General features: G+C 37.9%; 1 protein-coding gene across 4 annotated transcripts in view; it reads left to right on the forward strand.

Annotated features, from left to right (window-relative positions):
• The window catches only part of Cenpi (centromere protein I), a 51,680-nt gene that overhangs the window by 27,349 nt on the left and 1,405 nt on the right, over positions 1 to 22,926 (forward strand). For all 4 annotated transcript variants that reach the window (NM_001431557.1, NM_001431556.1, NM_001431555.1 and 1 more), the window contains 13 exons: positions 404 to 493; positions 829 to 957; positions 1,331 to 1,489; positions 1,712 to 1,832; positions 2,863 to 2,954; positions 3,927 to 4,044; positions 4,616 to 4,680; positions 7,521 to 7,615; positions 9,809 to 9,944; positions 11,686 to 11,810; positions 14,010 to 14,058; positions 14,188 to 14,406; positions 22,883 to 22,924. In NM_001431557.1, coding sequence (NP_001418486.1) covers positions 404 to 493; positions 829 to 957; positions 1,331 to 1,489; positions 1,712 to 1,832; positions 2,863 to 2,954; positions 3,927 to 4,044; positions 4,616 to 4,680; positions 7,521 to 7,615; positions 9,809 to 9,944; positions 11,686 to 11,810; positions 14,010 to 14,058; positions 14,188 to 14,406; positions 22,883 to 22,924 — 1,440 coding nt within the window. The remainder of the gene's footprint in view (positions 1 to 403; positions 494 to 828; positions 958 to 1,330; positions 1,490 to 1,711; positions 1,833 to 2,862; positions 2,955 to 3,926; positions 4,045 to 4,615; positions 4,681 to 7,520; positions 7,616 to 9,808; positions 9,945 to 11,685; positions 11,811 to 14,009; positions 14,059 to 14,187; positions 14,407 to 22,882; positions 22,925 to 22,926) is intronic.

The raw sequence follows: 22,926 nt of genomic DNA on the forward strand, positions 1-22,926 counted from the left end.
GAACATCAACCATCAATCATGAAAATGTCCTCCACATTCACCTACAGAACAATCCTATCGGGGCATCTCTCAATAAAGATTATTTCTTCCAAATGGCTCTCCATTGTGTCATGCTGATATGAGAACTACCCAACACAGACAGTTTGCTTTCTCTATTTAGCCCTGCCTGGCCTGGCACACTGTCTATGTAGACCAGGCTGGTTCTGAGCTCACAGAGTTTCCACTTGTTTCTACTTCTGCACCTGATTGTTGGGAGCTGTTTGCCACCATGCCTGGATGGCTACATTGTGAAATTAGAGTCTAAAGATTTAGACTTGGGTTATTATTACTTTTTGTTAATATTAGTTTGCATTTGGCCACTGAGTTGAACAATGAAAACTGACAAATTCTCACTTTATTTCAGGGAATGCAGCCTCATCTCCAGGCTTTGCTGTCACTGTATAAGTTCTTCGCTCCTACCCTGATTTCTGTATCTTTGCCTGTAAGGAAGAAGGTAAGGGATTACCAAGGGAGAAGTCCTACAGAGATGGAATCCATTTTGTTTATTTGGTTTTGTTTGGGAAAGGGTTGTGCTGTGGTGGCTCAGGCTGGCCTGTAACTCATCTTCCTCCCTTGGCTTCCCAAGTGCTGAGACTGCAAGTTTGCACCACAGCCTTGGCAAAATACATTGTTCTTCATGAAGTTAATTTAAAGATTTGAACTAAAGTATTAAATGGATTTATAAGAATGTAAATATTTCATGATTAATATGCATTCAGTTAATAATTTTGGACTCAATTGCTCTGATTCCTGAGTACCTAATCCTCTTTGCTTTACCTAAATTTATAGATCTTTTTTAATAATTCAAAAAATCTATGGACTCCAGCTCTCCTTGCTGTGAAGCTAAGGAATCAAGGAATTTTTCCAGAACCTCTAAAGCTTCAATTAGGTCCCACTTCCGGCCGTTCTCTAAAAAGAGTAAGTAATGTAAGGTACCAAAGGACTTGTGGCTTTGAAATAGTAACTATTCAGATGGTGGTGAGAGACATTTACTTAGATTTTGACAATCTAGTATTCTATGAAAGCCACATCCAGTCTCCCATTAAGTGAAACATCTTAACAATTGATTTTACAGATTTATTTACTTTTTATCTATTATTTTTGAGATTGTATATTTCTAAAATGTAGTCTGGATGGCCTGAAACTTGCTATGTTGACTAGGCTTGGCTTCTGCCTTCTGAATGTTGGGATTAAAAGAGTGTGCCACCGTATCTGACTTGCTGCTTTTACCTTTTTTAGATTGTCATTTTAGTACATTGATAAATTATTGTATAATTTTTTTCTCCTTTAGAAATGGAATTATCACTCAGTTATACCAGCAGTAAATTCTGCTAAGAAAGAATGCAGAGAAAAGATGAGCCTTTTTGATTATCTCAGCAATGATAGATCACTTCCAGTAGAACAACTGCAAAGTTTCCCTCAGCTTTTAGAGAACATTCATTGCTTAGAGGTATGTGACTGGAGCAGGTGCTAATTCAGGTTTTCTGTTTGATCTGCAGAGCCTCTTTTTTTTTAGGTACTTGGGATCAAACTCAGCCTTATACATACCAAGGAACTGAGCCTTATCTCAGGCCTACCCTTCATTCTTGTTGTATATTTCCTATATACTGTTTTACTTCTTGCTGTGCTGTTCATTTCCTACAGTAACTGGTGACTTCTTCCATCTTCACAGCTGCCTTCTCAGATGAGCTCAGTGCTAAACAGCTCTCTGCTACTTCACTATGTCAACTGTGTCAAAGATGAGTCAATCTTACTCAGGCTTTCTTATTGGCTGAGTCAAACATTACAAGAAGGTAAGAATTGATGCTCTAAAGCATTAGGTAAATTAGAGTCGAAGATGATAGTAAACACATTCCTTATACTAAATTACAAATTATATATATATATATATATATATATATATATATATATGTTGTAGTCACTTCTCTAGTAATCCTATATCCTGAACATGAATACTTGTGGTGTTATCATTTTAAGACAATAAAAATGGAGTGATGTTAAGCAAACACTGCTACATGAGCATCAGAATTTGTCAGATGACTGACCTTTATCTCAGGGATCTTCTTTGTATTCCTAGGAACAGGCAAGAATGATTAGGTTAATGTTAAGCCATCTGAGAGAAAATCAATTTACAAGACAGAATATCATCTTTTTATTTTATAGTAGACTTGATTCTTTTTGGTGACCAACATGGTCATGTGGACCAAATCAAGTCCTGCCTCTAATAGCCCATTGGTTATTAGCAGTTTTTTTTAATTAGAGAGCTCAAGGAAGTGACTGTGAAGAGGCTTTCATGTGCACCCTAGTAAAGCCTGATCACTTTATTGCCATTTTTCTCTTGGAATTTTGCTGATTATCATTAAGTATTTATTTCTTGGATAAGCAAGTTTTGACTATTCACATCTTTGCAATCAGTTTTAGTCTCCATAGGGGATTGTTCCTTTGATCTAGAGTCTTATCTTTATAGGATATTTGATATGATGAATTTGATTTTTAATTTGTAAGTTCTCACTACTTGTAGCTTATATTCAACTCACCCTATTTATTTTCAAGCATCTATTAATAGTCACTTGAATTCCTCTGACATGAAGGTAATATTATTCATTGTAAGTGAACTGTAAGCTTTCACCTATGTTACCATATTTGCTGGCTATCACTTCCAGATCCCTGTTCAAATCTACAATGTCACTTAGCCAGGATATTCGAATCCTACAACTTTTTCAATTTGTCATTTCTTTGTCACTTCAGAGTAGTCATACCTGTATTCCATATCATTTTTATTATTGTCTGACCAGATGCTTATATTCATAATTTCTTCTCTAGAGTGTGTGTGGTATAATATGAATGATTATCAACAAGAAAAGGAGTTTATAAACTTTCTGGACATGGTCATCAGGGTGCAGTGCTTCTTACAAGTAAGGTTTTATCTGGTTTCTAGTGACCCCATCATTCTTAAGATTCATTTGGATGCTCATTGCAGTATTTTCTTGTGTAACTGACATTCTTCGCTTTTAGAGGTAGAGTCTTATGTATCACACATACATACACCTGATAGTTTGCAATATTGGGGATCAAAACAAGGGCCTGGTGCATACTAAGCAAGCAGTCTACCAACAGAACTGTACTCTAAGCCGTGGTACCTGCTGTCATCAATTTTTATTTTTATTTTCTAATTTTCCTTATTCTTGGCATATTTTAAAAATATTATTTTCTCCAAATGAAATTTAGAGAGCCAAGTTGGACTGGTGTTTATTTTTATACTATTATATTTGAAGAAGGAATATGTTTAAAATTTTAAATACAATGGAAATTTCTATAAGTTTAAGAAAACAAATGGTTGTGATGCATTCAATTAATTGAATTATCCAGGAATATAAGTCTTAGAGGGTTACTACCATATAAGGTTGGGGCAAGTGCTGTCAATCTGACCAAGGGCCTTGTGTGTACTAGGTGAGCCCTTATTCTACCACTGCTCCATATCCTCAGCCTGTGAATTGTGTTTTAATTAATTAATTAATCCTTTGACAGGGCCTCGTTAGCCCAGGCTGGCCCGAGAATGACTCTGAACACCTGATCAGATCATCCTGTCTCCACACTTTGAAATCTGGGATTGCAGGAGTGCATGACCACATCCAGTTTAGGTGGTTCTGCATATTAGGCAAGCACCCTGACTGAGCTCCGGTTTCAGCCCATGACTTATATTTTTAAAAGCTACAAACATTTCAGAGTGTGTCATATGTCCTTGCAGGTGTATTTTTTATCCTGTCATGTATTGACATTGCTTAGATGCCCTCACACATCTGAAACAACTATAGCACAAAATAAAATGGTTGTTAGACTAGCCTTCGTGATTCTATACAAGGTTTTATGATCACCATGTATTTCAGGAGGGATTTTACTCCTGTGAGGCATTCCTGTATAAAAGCCTGCCTCTCTGGGATGGCTTCTCTTGTCGGTCACAGTTCCTTAAGCTTCTGGCCTGGATTCCATTCAGTAGCTTCTCTGGTATGTACCATGAAAACTTATCGGTTACTTTTTTTTAAGATTTATTTATTTTATATATATGAGTACACTGTATTCAGACACACCAGAAGAGGGCATCAAATGTCATTACAAATGGTTGTGAGCCACTATGAGTTTGCTGAGAATTGAACTCAAAACCTCTGGAAGAGCAGTCAGTGCTCTCAAGCCCTCAGCCATCTCTCCAGCCCCAGTAACTTTTATTCGGCTGTGATTTAATACCATGCCTGAGACAATTTAGAGTTTGTTTTACAACTTGGTTTACAATTCCAGCGTGTTAGAATCCACAGCAGTAGAGCATAGAGGTAGGCCGGGAATATAAGGAAGGGATCGCTTCTTAAAGCATAAGGATGAGGCAGAGAGTGGCTTAGAAGTGGCCTAGGCTTTGAAGCCTTGAAGCCCACTTGAATATCGACACCATTTAGGGACCAAGCATTTGAACTCAACTTATGGGAGACATTTTTACTGAAACCACCAGAACTTGAACTTATTTGATTCAGTGTAATATAAGAAGATTAAAGATTTTTGAATACTCCTTTTATCTTCTATTTTCTAGAGATAAAGCCACTTCTTCTTGATCATCTAGCACCTCTCTTCTTTACATCATCCATTTATTTCAAGGTAAAAACATATCTGAGTCATACTCAGGAAAAAACATACTTCTGTTAACTGATGTTCTATAATTCCAAAGTGGAATTCTGGCAGTGATTTTCTATTTTCCTCTCTTTTGTAATTTTGTGACATTTCTCTCTCTCTCTCTCTCTCTCTCTCTCTCTCTCTCTCTCTCTCTCTCTCTCTGTGTGTGTGTGTGTGTGTGTGTGTGTGTGTGTGTGTGTGTGTGTGCGCGCGTGTGTTTGTGCACGTACACCACAATGTGTTTGTCATGGCTTGGAATTTTACCTGCCCTCCTTTCCTTCCCTCCAGTTTTTCTTCCCTTTCTTCTTTCTCCTCTTCCTCCCTTTCAGTCCAAGGGTTTGCTAGGTATTGTAGCTTAGACTTGCCTGGGATTTGGTCCATGGACAGGCTGGGATAGCAGCAGTCCTTCTGGTCCTTGCTCTCCCAGCGCTGATAGCACGATAGCACGGGTGGGTATGTCTCACTGCACCTAGCCACTGCATTTACTTTGTAACTATTCCATATTATGGAAATTAAAGTGTATGGAACTTTCTGATTTGAAAGCTTGGTCACACACTTTTCCTGAACTTTTTATAGTAGTAAGCAGCGAAAAACATGTCAAATGCATATTAACAATGAGCAAACCCACTGAGAAATACTCAACTGTATATGAAGTTTTTTATTTATGCCTTTGTGCCTGGATTAAATGCATTGTTCTTAACTCCCCATCACTAACAGTGCATCAGTATCACACTAAAGAAGTAACAGCCCTTCCTCCTGGAGTCATTTAACTGTGAGCAAGGATCTGATACTTTTCTGAAAATTTGAACAGAGTTTTACAAGGGATTAAGCCACTGGTTCCAACTGACCCTAATTGACCCAGACAATAAAACAGAACTATAAATACTATTGTTTATATCAACTGATATCCATAAGTGTTGTGCTCAACATTTACAGTGAATATTCATTTTAAAAGGTTGCTTTCAACCTCTATAGTTGCTGCTTTAAACAAATTATGCCCATGCGTTGTTCTGGGTCAGGGACTTGGAAATTACATAATTTAAGATTACAGCTATGCACTAGCGTACGATTTAAAAGATGATTCTGTGGGAAATTCAGGGCCAGCAGGGTCGATTGGAGCATTGTTTTCATAAAGGCAGGTTAAACAAACAAATCAGGTACACAGTAGCTAGCAATCTCAAACGACCTCAAGGTACAGAATTAACTCTGGCTATAAAATCCAGCCAAAGCTCCAGTCTCTTAGAATATAATGAATGATATTTTTATCGCAATGCATTGCTAGAATTTTGAACATAATACTTACGTTAGTATATTTCATAAATATACTAATTATTAATATCATACTATATATCATAATATACTAATTTCTCTTTTGAAAGTTTTTTGGGAGTTAAGGATGTGAGGTTGAAACAGGGTCTACCTATGTAGCCCAGGTCTCCCTGGAACTCAGGATAACCTTTAACCTGCATCTGTCTTCTTAACTTAGTTTTCCAGGCACTAGGATTAGGGATGTGAGCCACGATGCTCTAATTATTTTTAACAGTTGTAGGGTGCAATAGTGACCAAAGCCAACCAAATTCCTTGAGTCACTTTCTTATCGAATACCTATTTTCCTTTGAAAGCACTGATGGTAGACTATTTCTTTAGTTTGCCTCTCACATTACTCACTGTTGACTGCATTTACAGGAAAAATAAGTTGTTCTGGTTAGTATTTCTCATAATTCATTGCATGTCACTTTGTTGCCTATCACATTAACTATTAACTTGAATTTACAAATTACATTACTTGTAACTTACTACTATATGAATACTGTTATTCAAATGAAAATACCAGTTATCCCAGCTACTAAACTTTCAGAGACTATTTCGAAAAATAAAATCTCTTACAATTCTCTCCTAATCTTCTAGTTGAGTTCTTTTCAAAAATGTCCACTCATGCCAGCAGTTTAAAGAGCCCCTTAGCTGCGGATGTTCTGGTGAGCTGTAGGCAGGTGTTATTTGTGTAGGTCAGGGGCTGATAGCAGTTATTCATGATTCAACCTGCTGTGCATGGACCCATTTATTTGTCCGTCTATCTCTTCATGTCTAAGAGTAGAGGAAGGGGGTGGGAGGAGAGACGGAAGGAGGAAAGGAAACAGAAAATGAATCAAGGATAGAGAGCAGTTTTTAATTTTGAGACCCAAACTGAGACTTACTGAAGATAGTTAAGGAATTGTGAATGAGGCCTTGGGAACACAGGGTAAAAAGTCTGAGAACTCAGACATTAGAAACGTTTTCCAGAATTATAGAAGATTATAACCAGCAGAAAGGAAATAGCTTGTACTTAAGAGACCACAAAGAAAAAGCCTGGAAAACTCTTACTGGTAGCAACTTGAGATGATCTTGGAGAGGACACTAGGGATGATTTTGTTTCTGAGATAGAGTCTTTTGCGGCCCAGGCTGGCATCAAACTTACTATGTACTACTCTGTTTCAACCTCTTATCTCCCTACCTCTGCCTCCTGAGTGCTGCCAATATAGATTATGCCACTGTGCATGGCCAGGACTGCTGGTTTCTTTGATGAAATAAAGGATGTTATAAAGGAGTATGATTTAGAGAAGACTCTGTTCCTAGGCTAAGCTTGAAGTCTTGTTTTAGTATGTTCTAGAAAAAAATTGATAACATAAGCATGTGCTTGCATTCAGCTCCGTTTTGGAGACTGAGCATGTCAGTAGCAACTGAGTTGTAAGTGGGCCACCGCCATCTTCACATTCTATTTCTAGTCTGTTCGGTCTAGCTACTATTTGCTTTGGATGATTTTGTTTTGTTTTGTTTTCCCTCTTCAGTGCAGTCTTCTTCAATGTCTGAAAGACTTACTGCAGAATTGGCTGTTGTGGCTCTCTACAGAAGCACAGGTGCAGCCCATGACAGACAGTCCTCTGTGAGTTAATCCTATGGCCGTCCACAGAAATGTTCTACATAAAAATGTTTGCATATGGAATCTAATATTATGGCGTGAGACTTAATTATTTTATGAAAATACGTAGAACTTTCCTGGAAATGTTTTATAGTTAATCTTTATATTTCATTCCCATAATCCTGAAAGAAAAATCAAGTTTCTAAGTTACTATTTAGATAAACCAGAAAGCAACCCTTTTGAGTTATGTGGCACTAGGTAATATAGCAAAAAGGGAATATTGAACTTATAGTGCAGCTTGTCGATATGCTAGCAATCCAGAAGACTCCACCCCTGGGTAGCTAAGAGTACTTTATAGCTTCTAGGATGAACTCCGTTTCCTTAAGGTAGACAGACCATACTTCAGTGAATAACCCTCAGAAATGTGTGGATAGCAAAAACGTGGAGTTGATGGCTTATTAAATTGTAAAAAAGAACATAAAGGTGAAGGGGCATAGGGAGGTAGGAAGAGTTAAAGGGAAGAGTTGGGGTGAATATGATCAAAATACATTTATGAGATTTCCATGGAATACAAAAATGCTTTAAATTATAAATAGACAATAAAAATAATTCCAAAGATAGAAACACACACACAGTACAATATTACCAGCCTCTGGTAAATTACTTTTTTGTTGCACCAAAGGAAGGACCTGGCAAAGTCCAGGAAGGAAAGAGGGTTTATTTTGGCTCACAGTTGAGAATATGTAGTCCATTGTGGTGGCGAAGGGGTGGTTGTGGGACCATGAGGCAGCTGTCCATATTCTTTTGACATTTAGTAAACAGAGCAACTCATGCTTGTGTTCAGGACCCCAACCCATGAAACAGCAGTACCACCTGTATTTAGGGTGAGTCCTCCTACACCTCAGTTACCCTCGTCTCACTAATCTCTCACAGACATGACTAGAGGTTGGTTTCCATGCTGATTCTAGATCGTATCAAGTTAAGAATCAAGATTAAACACCATACTTACACATCCATCATCCAGTTTTAATAGTTATTGACTCAATGGCTTTTCTTTTTAAGAACTGTTTTTATTAGTTTTTAATAAGTGTATATGTATGATGTGTATAGTTAAATGTAGGTGCCCTTGGAGGCCAAAGGTGTTGGATTCCCCTGAAGCGAAAGTTTACTGATGATTGTGAGCCACCCACTGGATTCGAACTTGGAATACCTTGAAGAGCAGTACATTCTTTTTTTTTTTTTTTTCTTTTTTTCGGAGCTGGGGACCGAACCCAGGGCCTTGCGCTTCCTAGGCAAGCGCTCTACCACTGAGCTAAATCCCCAACCCCAGAGCAGTACATTCTTTCTACTGCTAAATCATCTCTCTATCCCCAAACTCTTCTTCACATTTTACTTTTCTCCTTGTATTATTCCTAAGAATAATTCCTGGGAACTCTAGATACCATCTCAGCTATTAAAATGGTACCATTATAATAACCAAACAGTTTCTAAAATTTTATAACGCTTACTATTAGTCTGGCAGTGTGTTTATATATGTTACATGTACATGTACACACGATGCCATGGTATGTGGGAAGGTCAGAGGACAATACTGTGTGATTGACTCTCTCCTTCCACTGTCTATGGCTTCTGGGGGTTGATTTCATGTTGTCAGGGTTACATGACAAATGCTTTGTCCTCCTAGCCATCTCTCCAGTCCAACATATATCATTTTCATTTTATTTCATTTTTCGAGGTAGTCATGTACCTCTAGTGGCCCTCAAATTTTCAGCATTTGAACTCTTGACCTTCCTTAAGTGCCTTCCAAGTGCTAAAATTGAGTTGCTCTTAATGGTTCCTTAGAAGACAAAAGTGCTGTGCCTCGGTGGTGCCTGCCTTTAATCCCAGCTCTTGGGAGGAAGAAGCAGGCAGATCTGCTGAGTTCTGCATCATAGTAGTGAGTTCCAGGACAGCTAGAGCTGTGTAGTGAGGCCATATCTCAAAAAAAAAAAAAAGAGGAGGAGGAAGAAGAAGAGGAGGAGGACAACAACCACTGCCATTAAGAGTAATACTGTGGTTAATCGCTGTGCTTTTATCTTTTAAAACAGCAAATTGTACATTGGAGAATTTACAGTTTTTGAATTCCCTATCCATCCATTGCTTTACATTGCTTATCTGTAACTTGGAACTGAGCGCTTTTACTGGTGTTTATCTAAGTATTATGATTTCTTATTGCAGGGAGACAACTTTGGGTGGATCCATGGATTCTGTGTCTCAGTTGATTGAGTACATAGGCTGGCTGTCCATGGTGGCAATACGCCTGGAGAGCAGCAGTACATTACTATTGCACTTTATTTTGGACTTCTATGAGAAGGTAGTACACAAATCATATATTTATGACAGCTAGTCACCTTATTAGCCTGTGATTTAGATTTAAGGTATGTTACAATCTTCCTAAGTAGTTAAAATAGCCATATTTTAAAATTAATGGTTGAGTTTTACCTGAGTAACTGACTTTAGTAGAGCAAGTGTTGTTTCATCTGAACAACTGACTTTGATAGAACAGGTATAGAGGAAAATGACTTGGTTTTAGTTCAGATGCCACTTTAACATATATTGACCTGATAAACAAGGTCCTGGGTAAAAGGCTGTGTCTGGCATCATGTTTTTGTCCATCTATGTTTATTCTTGTCCCCAGGCATAAAAAAAGAAAATGTTGTCTTCTTCAGATTTGTACTCCTGACTTTGAACTTTGATTTTTTTGACTCCTGACTTTGATTTCTTCTGGTACCTAGTAATTTCATAAATTTAGTTCTTTTATTGTTTTATAGGATTTAACAGGGACAAAACAATCACCACCACAAAGCCCCCATTGTAGTCTCCCTTTCCCCAGTTTTCTATTTTCATACACTAATAACCTAATTGGTTTTTCTTTCCTTTGGACGTAGGTCTCATGTAGCCTACGGTGGCCACAAATTTGATGTGTAGCCAAGTGTCTTAGGGTTTCTATTGCTATAACAAAGCACCACAACTGAAAGCAACTTGAGGAGCAAGGATTTATTTCAGTTTACATGCCCTAGTTACAGTCTATCATGAAGGGAATGTAGGGCAGGAAACTCAAGGTAGGAAGGGAAGCAAAGGCCATTGGAGGATCAGTGCTTACTGACTTGCTCCTTGGGACTGGCTCAGCCTGCTTTTTTATAGCATCCAAAACTACTGTGTCACCACCTACAGGGAGCTGAGCCCTCCCACGTCGATCAAGAACATGCTCCACAGGGTGGCCAGTTTGGTGCGGCTCTTTTCTCATGTGAGGTTCCCTATCCCCAAATGACTCCAGTGTATATCCTGTTGATGTAAAACTAGCCAGCACACAGGATCATCTGAGCCTCTCACCTGGTGTACCAGGATTAAAGGCTTGCATCACCACTCCTAGTTTATATGGCACTGCGGATTGAAACCAGGGCCTTCTTTGTGCTAGGCAAACATTCTGCCTACTTTAAATAATGCTTCTTTATTCTAACATGTTTTTCCTGTGCTAAGATGGATTTTAAAGATTTATTTTAATTTTATTTATATGGGTGCTTTGCCTGTACTAACATCTGCACATTATGTGAATACTTGCTGTCACAGAGGTAAAAAAAGAGGGCATCAGATCCCCTGGAACTGGAATTAGAGATGGTTGTAAGCCACCGTGTAGGTGCTGGGTCCTCTGGAAGACCAGACAATGCTCTTAACCGCGGAGCCATTGCCCCAGTCCCATAATAAAAATAGTATTTTTTGAGGCAGGATCTCACTGAATAGCCTTGGCTGAACTTAAACTCATAGAGAACTACCTGCCTCTACTTCCTAAGTGCCGGGATTAAAGGCATGCATCACTTGGCCCACCTAAGTGAAATATTTTAATAATGGTCTTAGAAATAATTTTGAGTTAAGGTTGGTGTTCGATGAGTTGTATTTTAAAAAGACTAATAGAAACCCTTTTTATTTAGGAATTATAGAGGTCCAAATGTACTACTGCTGCCATATTGTTTATCTTATATCTATGAGTCTTTGAGTAAGCTTCATTGATTAATGGACACTAATATGTATATTAATATTAATATTCTTTCCCAAAGGTGTGTGACATATATATAAATTATGACCTTCCATTGGTGGTGTTGTTTCCTCCTGTGGTCTTTCATTCTGCATTCCTAAGCTTGGATGCCACTATCTTGAACCAACTCTGTTACATAATGTACAGGTACAAGCCCCCATCTCTCTTTAAATGATTTTAGGAATTTCTCCTCCATAATTCTCTGTTTATCATGTAACTATAATAAAATTCCTATCAATTTTCTGCCAGGGTCTTTGGAAATAGGTAGCATGGCTTTTGGGGTGTCTGACTTTATGACTATGATAGCTATGTTGTTATTTTTATTATGTAAAATGTTATTGAGCTATACTCACTGTACGAAGTGCTGGTTTTTCTGAAGACATGTTCGTTATAGAGCACCGTGCTCCTTGTTTGGATTTGCTCCTCCGCGCCTTTTCTGTTCTACCCCTTCTTGCTAGTCTACTTCTATTCTCCACTATCGCTTCTGTTTATCATATGTATACATAAATGATATTTTCTGTCTATATAAAATATTACATCCACAAATGAGAGAAAACATAGTATTTCTCTTTCTGACTCTGCCATATGTAACTTTATAAGTGATTTCAAGATGTGTTATGGAGGTATCTTAAGACACCAAAACTGTAGCTGTGCTATTTTTCAATTCCCCCCATAGAGCACATGGGGTTAAAAGTCTGTGTTAAGGATTGGTTTGTTATGTAATGGCACTGTTGCACTCAGCTTTGTTAATTAAAATTTTCATGTTAAAGAAAAATTAATCATTTGTTGATAACTGTTGAAGTATATGTACTTTTTCTGGTAAAAAGAACATTTTTCTGGAAAGCAAGAGGGCCTGCCTATGTGACCCTCTAAGCTTTACTTCTGGCCTTTTGCTCTTTGTATAGCTCTGTCAATGTTAAAATATGTAGAAATGATTTAGACAGCTGTTCTCAGATAAGAAAAAGATTATGTTTCTGATTTTATTGTCTGTTTTGCTATACCTATAAACTAACTTTTTGACATTTATTTGTTTTGTGTGCATGTTTGCATGTGTTCGTGCCTATGTGTGTTCGTGGCTCTGAGTGTGTGTGTGTGTGTGTGTGTGTGTGTGTGTGTGTGTGTGTGTGTGTGTGTAACAATTTGTGTGGAGGTCAAAGGACAACTTTCAAGAGTCTGTTTTCTTCTTCCACCCTGTGATGTCCCCTGCCCAAGGTCAGGTCATCGGGCTCAATGTTAAGAGTCTCTGCCTGCTCAGTCATCTCATTGAGCTGCTTTATGAAAAATAGACCTTATTTTACATAAAGAAAATGGGTTCTGTATCAGTGATTAACTGCTTTCTTTAATAATGGACCAATAAAAGAATGTTTTCTATTCAGTTTTATTTACTGTAAGGGCACATCTGAAATGTCTGATTCAGTTTTTAAAATTTATCATTATTGTGTCTGTATGTATATGGGTGTGCATGTACCATAATTATATGGAGAGTTGAGACCAGTTTTGTGCAGTCAGTTCTTTCCTTGTACGTGGGTTCTGCATATCAAATTCAGGTGGTAAGAGCTCACGGCAAGCACTTTACTTGCTAATCTTGTCATCCTCCAACTGAAGTTTGAGCCTCTTTTTATTTATCTTTTTTTTTTTTTTTGCAGTACTCGAGGTTGAACTTGACCTCACGCATGCTACACAAATGGTCTAATGCGTAATTCCACTTGAAAACCCTAACTTTAAAAATTCTTCATAGAAAACGTACAACCAAAGTATAAAATCTTTAACTAGACAATTAAATATTTGTGTCTGTTCACATTTGCATTTGTTTACAATATACTGTGTGTGTGTGTGCACGATTGTGTATGTATACTTGCATGTATAGTCACGTGGAGGTCAGAGGTGACTGTCGAGTGTCTTCCACTATTGCTTTGCACTTTATCATCTCTAACTGAACCAGGAGCTCACTGATTCCCTGGACCAGCTAGACAGTGAGCCCCAGAGATCTACAGTGCTAGGTTAAAGATATGTCAACCAAACCTGTTTTTTTTGTTTTTTTTTTTTATTTATTTTTTTTTTTTGGTTTTTTTTTTTTTTTTTTTGGTTCTTTTTTTCGGAGCTGGGGACCAAACCCAGGGCCTTGCGCTTCCTAGGCAAGCACTCTACCACTGAGCTAAATCCCCAACCCCCCCAAACCTGGTTTTTATGAGGGGGTTAGAGAGGTAAATTCAGGTACTTGTGCTTCTGTGACAGGTATTTTACCAATGGAACTAAAATACACATTTTAAAGAATTTATTTTACATTCAGAAATATTATATCCAATGGCATTTTAAATGTGTTATTGTGTTTGTTTTTATTATTAGGTATCGCGATAATTTGACAGCTGCTAAGAAAAAGGACCTTGTACAGAAGGTATAAAGGATAAAACTGTGTTAAATGACCGTTTTTGTAAATAATCAGGTATAGATATGTGGGACTTGTTAGGAATAAAGTGAACAAAAATAATAGATGTTAATGACTGTTTTCTCTCTTTCCCATTAGGCAAAGTCAGAGTTCAGTATTAGCAGCAAGATCTGTAAAGAATTTAATTACTATTTGACAGCTCTGGTTCATTGCCTATGGTCATCCAGACCATTTGAAACAGGAGTGTACATTGATCCCCAAATCATAGAAAATACTGGAGAAACACAGTATAAACACAACTTAAATTTTGTGCACCATCCTTGTCTATTGAACTATGCAGCTTCCTTTTTGCTACAGGTAAGCGGATTTACAGGGTCTTTGGATTTCATGTGGTAACACTGACTATGAAAAGAGGAAATGTTATATCTGAGTTGCAAGGCATGTTCAGATTTTTTTAGTGCTAACAAAATTTTGGTAGGATGCTAGGCTTTAAGGAACTTCAATATCTATTCTCTAAGATTAGAGCTTGACCTTGCTACTGAGACAGACTTGTTAACAAAGGATTATAGCGTGATGTGGTGAAGTTAGGGAAGGGCCAATATAAGAAAGTTCCATGAATAGTTCAGGTAAGGATGGGCTTCATAGAATGAAAGCTCCTGTGTATCCCTCCTAAGGTTGAAAGTGTGAGATAGGCAGTGTTTTTCTATTCTTCCTTGAAGCTATTGATTCAGTGTAGTGGAGGTTAGTGGATATGGCAGGGATGTATGTCTTCTTAGGTAATGGGCAAGATTACCATTTTCAACCTTATTAGTGACTTGGGGATTATTCATAAGCTGTATATGTTAAATGTATCCATGATACAATGTTATGATTACAAATATGCTAGAAGAATTTGGATTCACAAGTTTCTTAACCAGATAGAACATTGAGAACCCTAACAATGAAAACAGCATAGAGTTAGGGCAGTGGTCTTTGACTAGATGTCTCAAACATACATGAGATGGGCAAGATGCATTTGGATCTTGTTCTCAGAGTTCAGTGTACAGTTGGGGAGGCTGTCAATAAACAACTTAAGCAGAAATGAAGATGTTCATGGCTGAGGCAGGACGATCAAGGGTTCCAAGATGGTTTGACTCAAAACCAAAACCCCAAACAAAAGCAAACAACAAAATAGGCTTGGTAGTGCACATGGGAGGCTGAGGCTAGGGGTAAGAAGAGTTGTAAATTTGAGACTATCCTGAGACATACAGTGAGATGTTATCTCAGAAATGAAGGAAAAAGGGAGGGATGGAGGGATAGAGGAAGGAAAGAAGGAAAAATAAATGTAAAGAAGTACAAAAAGACAATGTGAAGATTCCATTTTTCCACATATTTCTCATTGTTATATATATTTTTAATTTTGGCTATACTAAGGGTATGAGAGAATACTGAATTATGATATTGATTTGCATTGCTGGATATTTTCCATTTTTCATACCCATTGGCCACTTCTATATTTTCTTTGTAAAAACTATTCAGACCTTTTATTCCTCTTCTCTCTCTCTCTCTCTCTCTCTCTCTCTCTCTCTCTCTCTCTGTGTGTGTGTGTGTGTGTGTGTGTGTGTGTGTGTGATGATCAATTAATTCCATCCATTTTTATTACAAGTGATATAATTTCATTTCTTTATGGATGAATAAAACTCTAGTGCATATATAGGTCACTTTAACTGCTTCCTTCCCTAGAATAATTCCTGAGCCACTGTATTAGGCATGATGTAAGTTAGAAGCCTCTAGTCTTTGGTATACCCCAGCAGCATGGAATCTGTGCCTAATGAACATGCCGGGACAAAGATGAACGTGCTGGTATTCTTGGGTGAAAGAGAGCCTTGAACCCTTAGCTGTGTTCTCCAGGATGGAGCAGGTCATAGTTCCAGTCTCAGACATTTGTTCATCTTAATTGAAGTTTAATAGAAATTATTTAGTTAATTTCTTGTTAGTTTTTACCTTCTTTGTTTGTTTGTTTTGAGCAGACATATCAGAATAAATGTTGAGATGTCTTAAACAAACCAGAACATTGGATATCCCTACGTGGGTCAAATTCTGTGCCTTTGCTTAATAACTTTGATCTTAGACACGCTTTTTAAAAAGGTTCTGGCCTTGTTGAGATTTTGTTTTGTGTTTGAGACAGGGTTGGTTTTCTTGAATAGCCTGGTCTCGTCTTAAACTCTTAACCCTCCTCCATTAGTGTCTTGAGTTTTGGAGTTAAGGAGACGTGCTGCCATACCCTGCTCCCCTTGTCTGCTCAGTAGGAATGATAATATACACTTAATTGTATTGTAAACAGTATATTTCATCATGTGTGGGAATCTCAGTATGCTTGACTTAGAGTGATTGCCTGGATAGTGGTAGTACATATTGATTAATTTGCATCATAATTCAAAAATATTTTGGGAATTTTTCATGGTTGTCATTGCTCAGTACTTGAAGCAATAAGTAGCTCAAGGCCAAGGAAAAGTCCCTCCTCAACATGGTTTACAATGTCTGGGGCAGTTTTGTTTCTCCCTAACTGGAGAGTGGGCATGCTGACATCTAGTGGCTAGAACCAGAGATGCTGTTAAGCATCTTGCTATACAGGATATCCTCTCAAGACAATTTTCTGGTCCCTATTTTAAAATGTTTTAATAATATTTGATCTATCTTCAACATGACTTTTGTTTACCATTAGTGTATGAAAGGCTGCTTTATTCTTTTTTGTGTTTGCCATTATATGAATTTAATTCCTCATTATTAATGATTTGATTATAATTTTATTAAGATATACTCTTGTACACAACCCTTTACATGTATACAAGTATTCTGTTGGAGAAAACCACTACAAGAGAAGTTGCTCTCAATGGTACATCTTCTAAAAGATTTTTGGGTTTTGTTATCTTGCTTTTAAGAAGAAGTTATATTGTCTTATATTTCTACTAGCAGTGAATTTTTTTTAAGAAGAAGTTATATTGTCTTATATTTCTACTAGCAGTGAATTGATGGTCATCTCTCCACACTCTCAGTCAATTGCACCTTCTGTAAGTCTTATTTGGAAAAGGATGTACTGAATCAGATAAAAGATTTTCTCCTTGAGAGACAGAGCAGGAATGAGAGACACTAAGACCGTTCAGTCTCAGAGTAGTGAATATATGAACTTGAACACAAGTAAACAAATTTAAAGGATTAGTAATTCATATTGCTAATGATAAATGCGAAAGGTTCATTCCAGAAGGTAAAAATTTAGCAGCATAGAGAGTATATTTGGCGCATATATATGAAACCGCCATTTTTGATACTGTTTCTATATAGTTCGGACAACATGGTTTTAAAAGTAATACAGTAAGCTGGGCACACTGGTTCACACTTATAACCCTGGTACTTAGAGGCTGAGATAAGACAACTGTGGATTCAAGGGCACTATATTGTGAGGTTAAGAACAATCTGGGCTATAAAGTAAGACCCTGTCTCACAAACAAAACAAAACAAAACAAAACAAAAGTTAAAGGGAATTACATTCATATCTCACCACTCACACTGTTTAAAGAAAGGTTCTCACTTTGTAGCCCAGGCTGGCATGGGACTTGAGGTAAACCTCTTACCTCAGCTTCTCAAGCTCTAGGATTATAGGCTTGAACCACCATATATGACACTAGTCTGTCTTTTTGAAGGTTGTCTTGAGTCCCAGTCACCAACTAAGTGACAACTATCTAAATACTGTATAGTTTAGGTATTGCTTATAACCTGATACAGTGGTGTATGATTTAATTCTGCAATTTTACCTTATTGATGTATTTAGTTGTAAACATTTCAAATCAATGAGATTCCCAGTATTAATAAATCTAGCCCTTGGAAGTATTTTTTATTTTAGAAATTTACATTTATTCCTGTGGGGGGGGGGGTGAAATGGAGCTCACATATGCTAGGACACTCATGTGCGGTCAGAGAGCAAATTGTAGTAGTCAATTCTCTCCCCTGATCCTGTGTGTTCTAGGAATTGAATGGAGGTTATCAGACTTAGCTGGAAGCACTTTTACTCATTAAGCCATTTTGCTGACCGTGGATATATATTTAATATGTATAGCGCCCATATAAAAGAATTCTATTTTTGTTGTTTTGGAGACAGGATTTTTTAAAAGTTTGAAAAGACATAGGTGACTATCTGTCTTAGAGGTCAGTTCAAGAATGCAATAGGAGACAGTGGGGAGATTTTCCAGCAGAGTCCTAGTCCAGTAAGTCAGCATCCACTAGTGATGTGTGCTTTCTTTGTAAAGGATAGTTTTTATAAGAGGAGGGCCAAGTGGCAGTAGGAACAGTTGCAGGAGTCTACATGACATCCTGAGGATGATTTTGTACAGGTGGCCCCAAGGGAGACTAATAGAAATGGACTGCTTTGGTGTGACGTGTGTTTCGTGCAGGCAGGAGTGCTGATGACGGTGTGGTTGAAGGTAGGAATGAGAAAAGGACTCTTGTTAGGGTTGTTGTGATTCCAGTTTTTCGTAAGGGGAATTCTAATGAAAGAACTGGAGGTGTTGCCTTGTTTATGAAGGAGGGCAAGAGAAACCTCTGTTTTGACCTATTTAAGTTTGTTTGACACTCAGGACCAAAATGTTAAGACAGTTTGACATAGTGGCTTGGAGCAGAAGAAAACCTGGAAGTTAGAAAAATAAATCAAATATGGAGTTAGTCAGCACACTCTGGATTTCGTCGTTTCCTAAAGCACATTTGGTCAGTCCCATGTATATCCCAAATCAGGATATGGCTGGTGAGCATTTGCAGCCGGGTAGGAACCACGGAGTTTTTGTTCTTTGTTGTTTGAGAGTACAGAGACAGGTTACCTTCAGACTTGATGAATTACAGTAGCTTGGGAAAAAATTTTCCCAAGATAGTTTTAATCCTCCAGAAAGAAAATGGAGAAGTTGAGAAGCAGACAGAAACGTACACATTCCAAACTCTCCTGAAGCAAGAGGCAGAAATCTGTTTGATCCTTGATATTGGTAGACTCTAGGAAACCTCCACAGGTGGCAAGGTCCATAGATGCTGACGTCTCATCAAGTGATCTGCATAGAACCTATGCACCTCCTCTTGTATACAAATGCTGCTTGACTTGGGGTGAGATTTTTGTCCCTCTGGGTTCGTGATAAAGTTCAAATATCTTAAGTTGAACCATCATTAAGTTGGAAACTGTCTTTAAGTCATCTCTGAAATGCTTATGCAGTACAGTATTTATGGTAATTACTTAACTAACCATTCCTTAATTACTTACTAAGTATCCAGTAGAGAGTAAATTCTGTGTAAAGAGTTGTTCTAACAGATTGTTTAGGGAATAACGGTAAGAAAAATCGTCTGTAAGTGTTCAGAACAGACAGTACCATTGTACCTTATAACAGTACACAGATGCTAGGTGAACAGTGCTGAAACCAAGAGTACCTTGGGGAGCTACAGCAGGGCATGCCAGCACATCCTTCTGTTTATATGGACTCAGCATACTGTTCAACACATAGCGGCTTCAAGTTTTGACTGGAGAGTCTATTATATTTTCGCCCAGTAGTTTTGATTCTAGGTAGATTACCCATAGATATGGAATATGTAACTATGAAGGGTCAGCAGTCATTATGTTTACATGTGTGGGATGATGTCACCAGTGGCCTTTAGATCTTCTAAGAACTGTTTCATTACTAGCACTGTCTCACACACATACATACACAATGCTTTTGTCAATTTGCAAATACTTACTAACATGTTTCTAAAAATGTTAAGGATAGGCCTACACCTGAAACAACTCATTCAGGATTACAAAATAGCAATGCTAAGCAGGAAAAACCATCATGGAGGTGAAGATTGGTCTTTGGCAGAGTACCTACCCAGTATGTACAGGGCCCTGGATTGGATCTTCAGTACTTCAAAACAAAACAAAGGCTGTATAGCAAACTTACTGCATTGTAAGTGTTTGATAGGCAGGATTTTCTGTTAGTGATATTAAAAAGCATCATGTCCAAGAATAGAGTGCTGGTTAAAGTCTAGTGAAGGTTTCCTCTCATAGACTCTACTGTAATAGTGCTTACCTCATTAGATTCTTTATTCCTTTTTAGTGCTTAGGTTTTTACCTTTTTAGCTTAGCTTTCAAACTGCTAGATTTCATCATTGCATCTTCCTATATTTTATGATGATCTTTCTCCTGTACTTTTCCAATTCCCCTGCTCCTTCATGTCCCCTCCAGCCTCCCCAATATCCCCATCCACTTCATGTCGCAGGTATTCCCGTATCTTTTCCTTCCCTTCCTCCTTCCTTAACACCCCATTTCCTCATGCCCCCTTTCCAGTTTTAAACTCCTCTATACACATACATGCACTGCAGAAATTACATTTTGGGTTTTGGGGTTAGAGAGATGGCCCAGTCAGTAAAGTGATTGCAGGGCAACAGAATAACCTGAGTTCGATCCTAAGAACCCACATTTTAAAAAAGCCAGGCGTGTACTTGTAACCCCAGTGCTGGAGAGGCACAGGTCACTAAAGAGATGTTGTCTCTTGGATCTTGAGGATCCGGGTTCCCTTCTGATCTTTACATATGTGTACATGAACATATGCACACAAATATACAGAGAATCTAGGATCCACATAGGAGAGAAGAAACATAGCATTTGTCTTTCTCACTCTGGATTATTTTGCTTAAGATGCTAATTTAGATTCCCACCCATTTTCCTGCACATGTCATGATTTCAGTTTTATTTATGGCTAAATGAATTCAGCTGTGTGAATGTACCATCTTTTCTTTATGCATTAATCTATGGATAGATATAAAGGATGTCTCTTTTCTAACTTTTATGAATAGCGCAGTAGCAGACACATGTATGTGCAAGTGTCGCATACTGATGTCCACAGCTGCTACAGCCGTTTATTCTCCAACAAGCAGTCAATAAGGGAACCTCTTTAGCATTCGCTGTTGTCTATTTTTTGTTTGATTGTGATTTGTTTTTAGTGTGTGTGTTGTGTGTGTGTGTGTGTGTGCCACAGGCATGTTTGGTGCCCCAGGGCTTATAAGGGTCAGATTCCCTGCATCCAGAATTACAAAGGATTGTAAAGCACTAGGTGGGTGTGAACTGTAAGGCGGGCAGAGCAGCAGCCAGGGCTAGTAAGTGTTGAGTCATCTCGAGCCCCGTGTTTTCCTAAAGGCTTTGGTGAAATGGAAGGTCAAGGCAGCGTTACTCTTTGTTTTCCTGATGGCTGAGGATGCCAAACACTTCGTAAAACATTTGTTAGCCATTTGTATCTCTTCTTTTGAGAATTTTTAGTTTATTACTTTATAGATTGGATAGTTTGTTTTCGTGATGTTTAATTTCTATGGTCCTTTAGACACTAGCTTGCTGTCTGCAGTTTAGCTGGCAGAGATTTTTTCTCATTCTGTGGATTATCTGCTGTGCTCTTCATTCCTGTGGGAATGCCCTTTAAGTCTATAGAAGCCCATTTGTCAATTCTTGGGCTTGTCTCCTGTACAGTCAGAAACTTTTCCAGAAAGTTTTTGTCTATGCTTACATTCTAAAGGGTTTTCTCTCCAACAGTTGTAGAATTTCAGGTCTTATGTTAAGGTCTTTGGGTTCATTTTGAATTTATTTTGAAGGAAGGTGAAAGATACGAATCTAATTTCATTCTTTTGCATTTATGAATGCAGTTTCAAGGCAGGTGTGATAAACACCAAAATTCAAATAATCCCTTCCAGCATATTGAAATAAGACTAGAAATCAACAGTAAGAGGAACTACAGATACCCAGAGACTAAAGAATACACTTTTAAATGGATGGATTTTAGCAATTGACCGAGGAATTTTAAAATTCCTAGACAAATGAAATCATAGCAGAACCTCCCAGAACCTCTGGGATGCAGCTAGGCATTTTGAGAGGGAAAGCTTACAGCTATGGCTGCTTACTTTAAATAAAACATAGTAAGATCTGGAGGGTGACTCGACGGTGAGGAGCACTTACTGACTTTGCAGAGGACCCAGCTTCTGCTCCCAGCAGCAGTGTGGTAGGATACCCCCATCTGTAACTCTAACTCCAAGGGATCTAGCACCTTCTTCTAACCTCTGTGAGGACTAGACACATGTGCTGCATATATATATATATATATATATATATATATATATATATATATTCAGGCAAAAGACTCATTTATATTTAAAAATTCTTCAACAACATTTTAAAAACAGTGACCTCAAACTAGTGATGCACAAGCTTCTAGAAACATAGTAAATGGCAAGACATAATAAAGATTAGGACAGAAACAGAAACTAAAAGAGCAGTATATAAAATCATTGCAACATAATGCTGGTTCTTTGAATTGATAAACAAAATTGACAAAGGTCTAGCCAAACTAACTAAAAAGAAATAAATGAATAAACTTAGAGAAGAAGAGCCAGGCTTTATTCCAGTGGACTGTTGTAACATCCTGGAAGGATGGAGATGACCGAGCAATGCGGAAAATGTACTTTTTGTCTTTTAAGGTGAAATTCAAATACCACATTTCTTAGGAAAAAGTCTCCCTTAGCACCCATCACTACCTTAATGCTTATGTACAAAATAAAAAGAGGACATCATAGATTAGCTAAATTTAGGAGCTCAGTTATCCACCATGCCTTTATTGTTCCTCGTGTTTTTAGGGAAAAGGAAATGCAGGGGTCATAGTGAGTGTTTATTCGGGAGTCCCAGGCAGATGGTAGGACTAGAACGTGGCCAGATGAATCAGAGTGGGAAGGACCATGATTATTATCTGATGACTTTTGCTAACCTACTGTGTTCATCTCTGTGACTCCTCGTTTCCTTCTTTTAAAGGAGAGCCCAGAAGAAATGCCAGTCCACCTGAGCTCTATCCGGGT

This window comes from Rattus norvegicus, chromosome X, assembly GCF_021556685.1.
Source record: "Rattus norvegicus strain SHRSP/BbbUtx chromosome X, alternate assembly SHRSP_T2T, whole genome shotgun sequence".
Taxonomy (NCBI): Eukaryota; Metazoa; Chordata; class Mammalia; order Rodentia; family Muridae; genus Rattus; species Rattus norvegicus.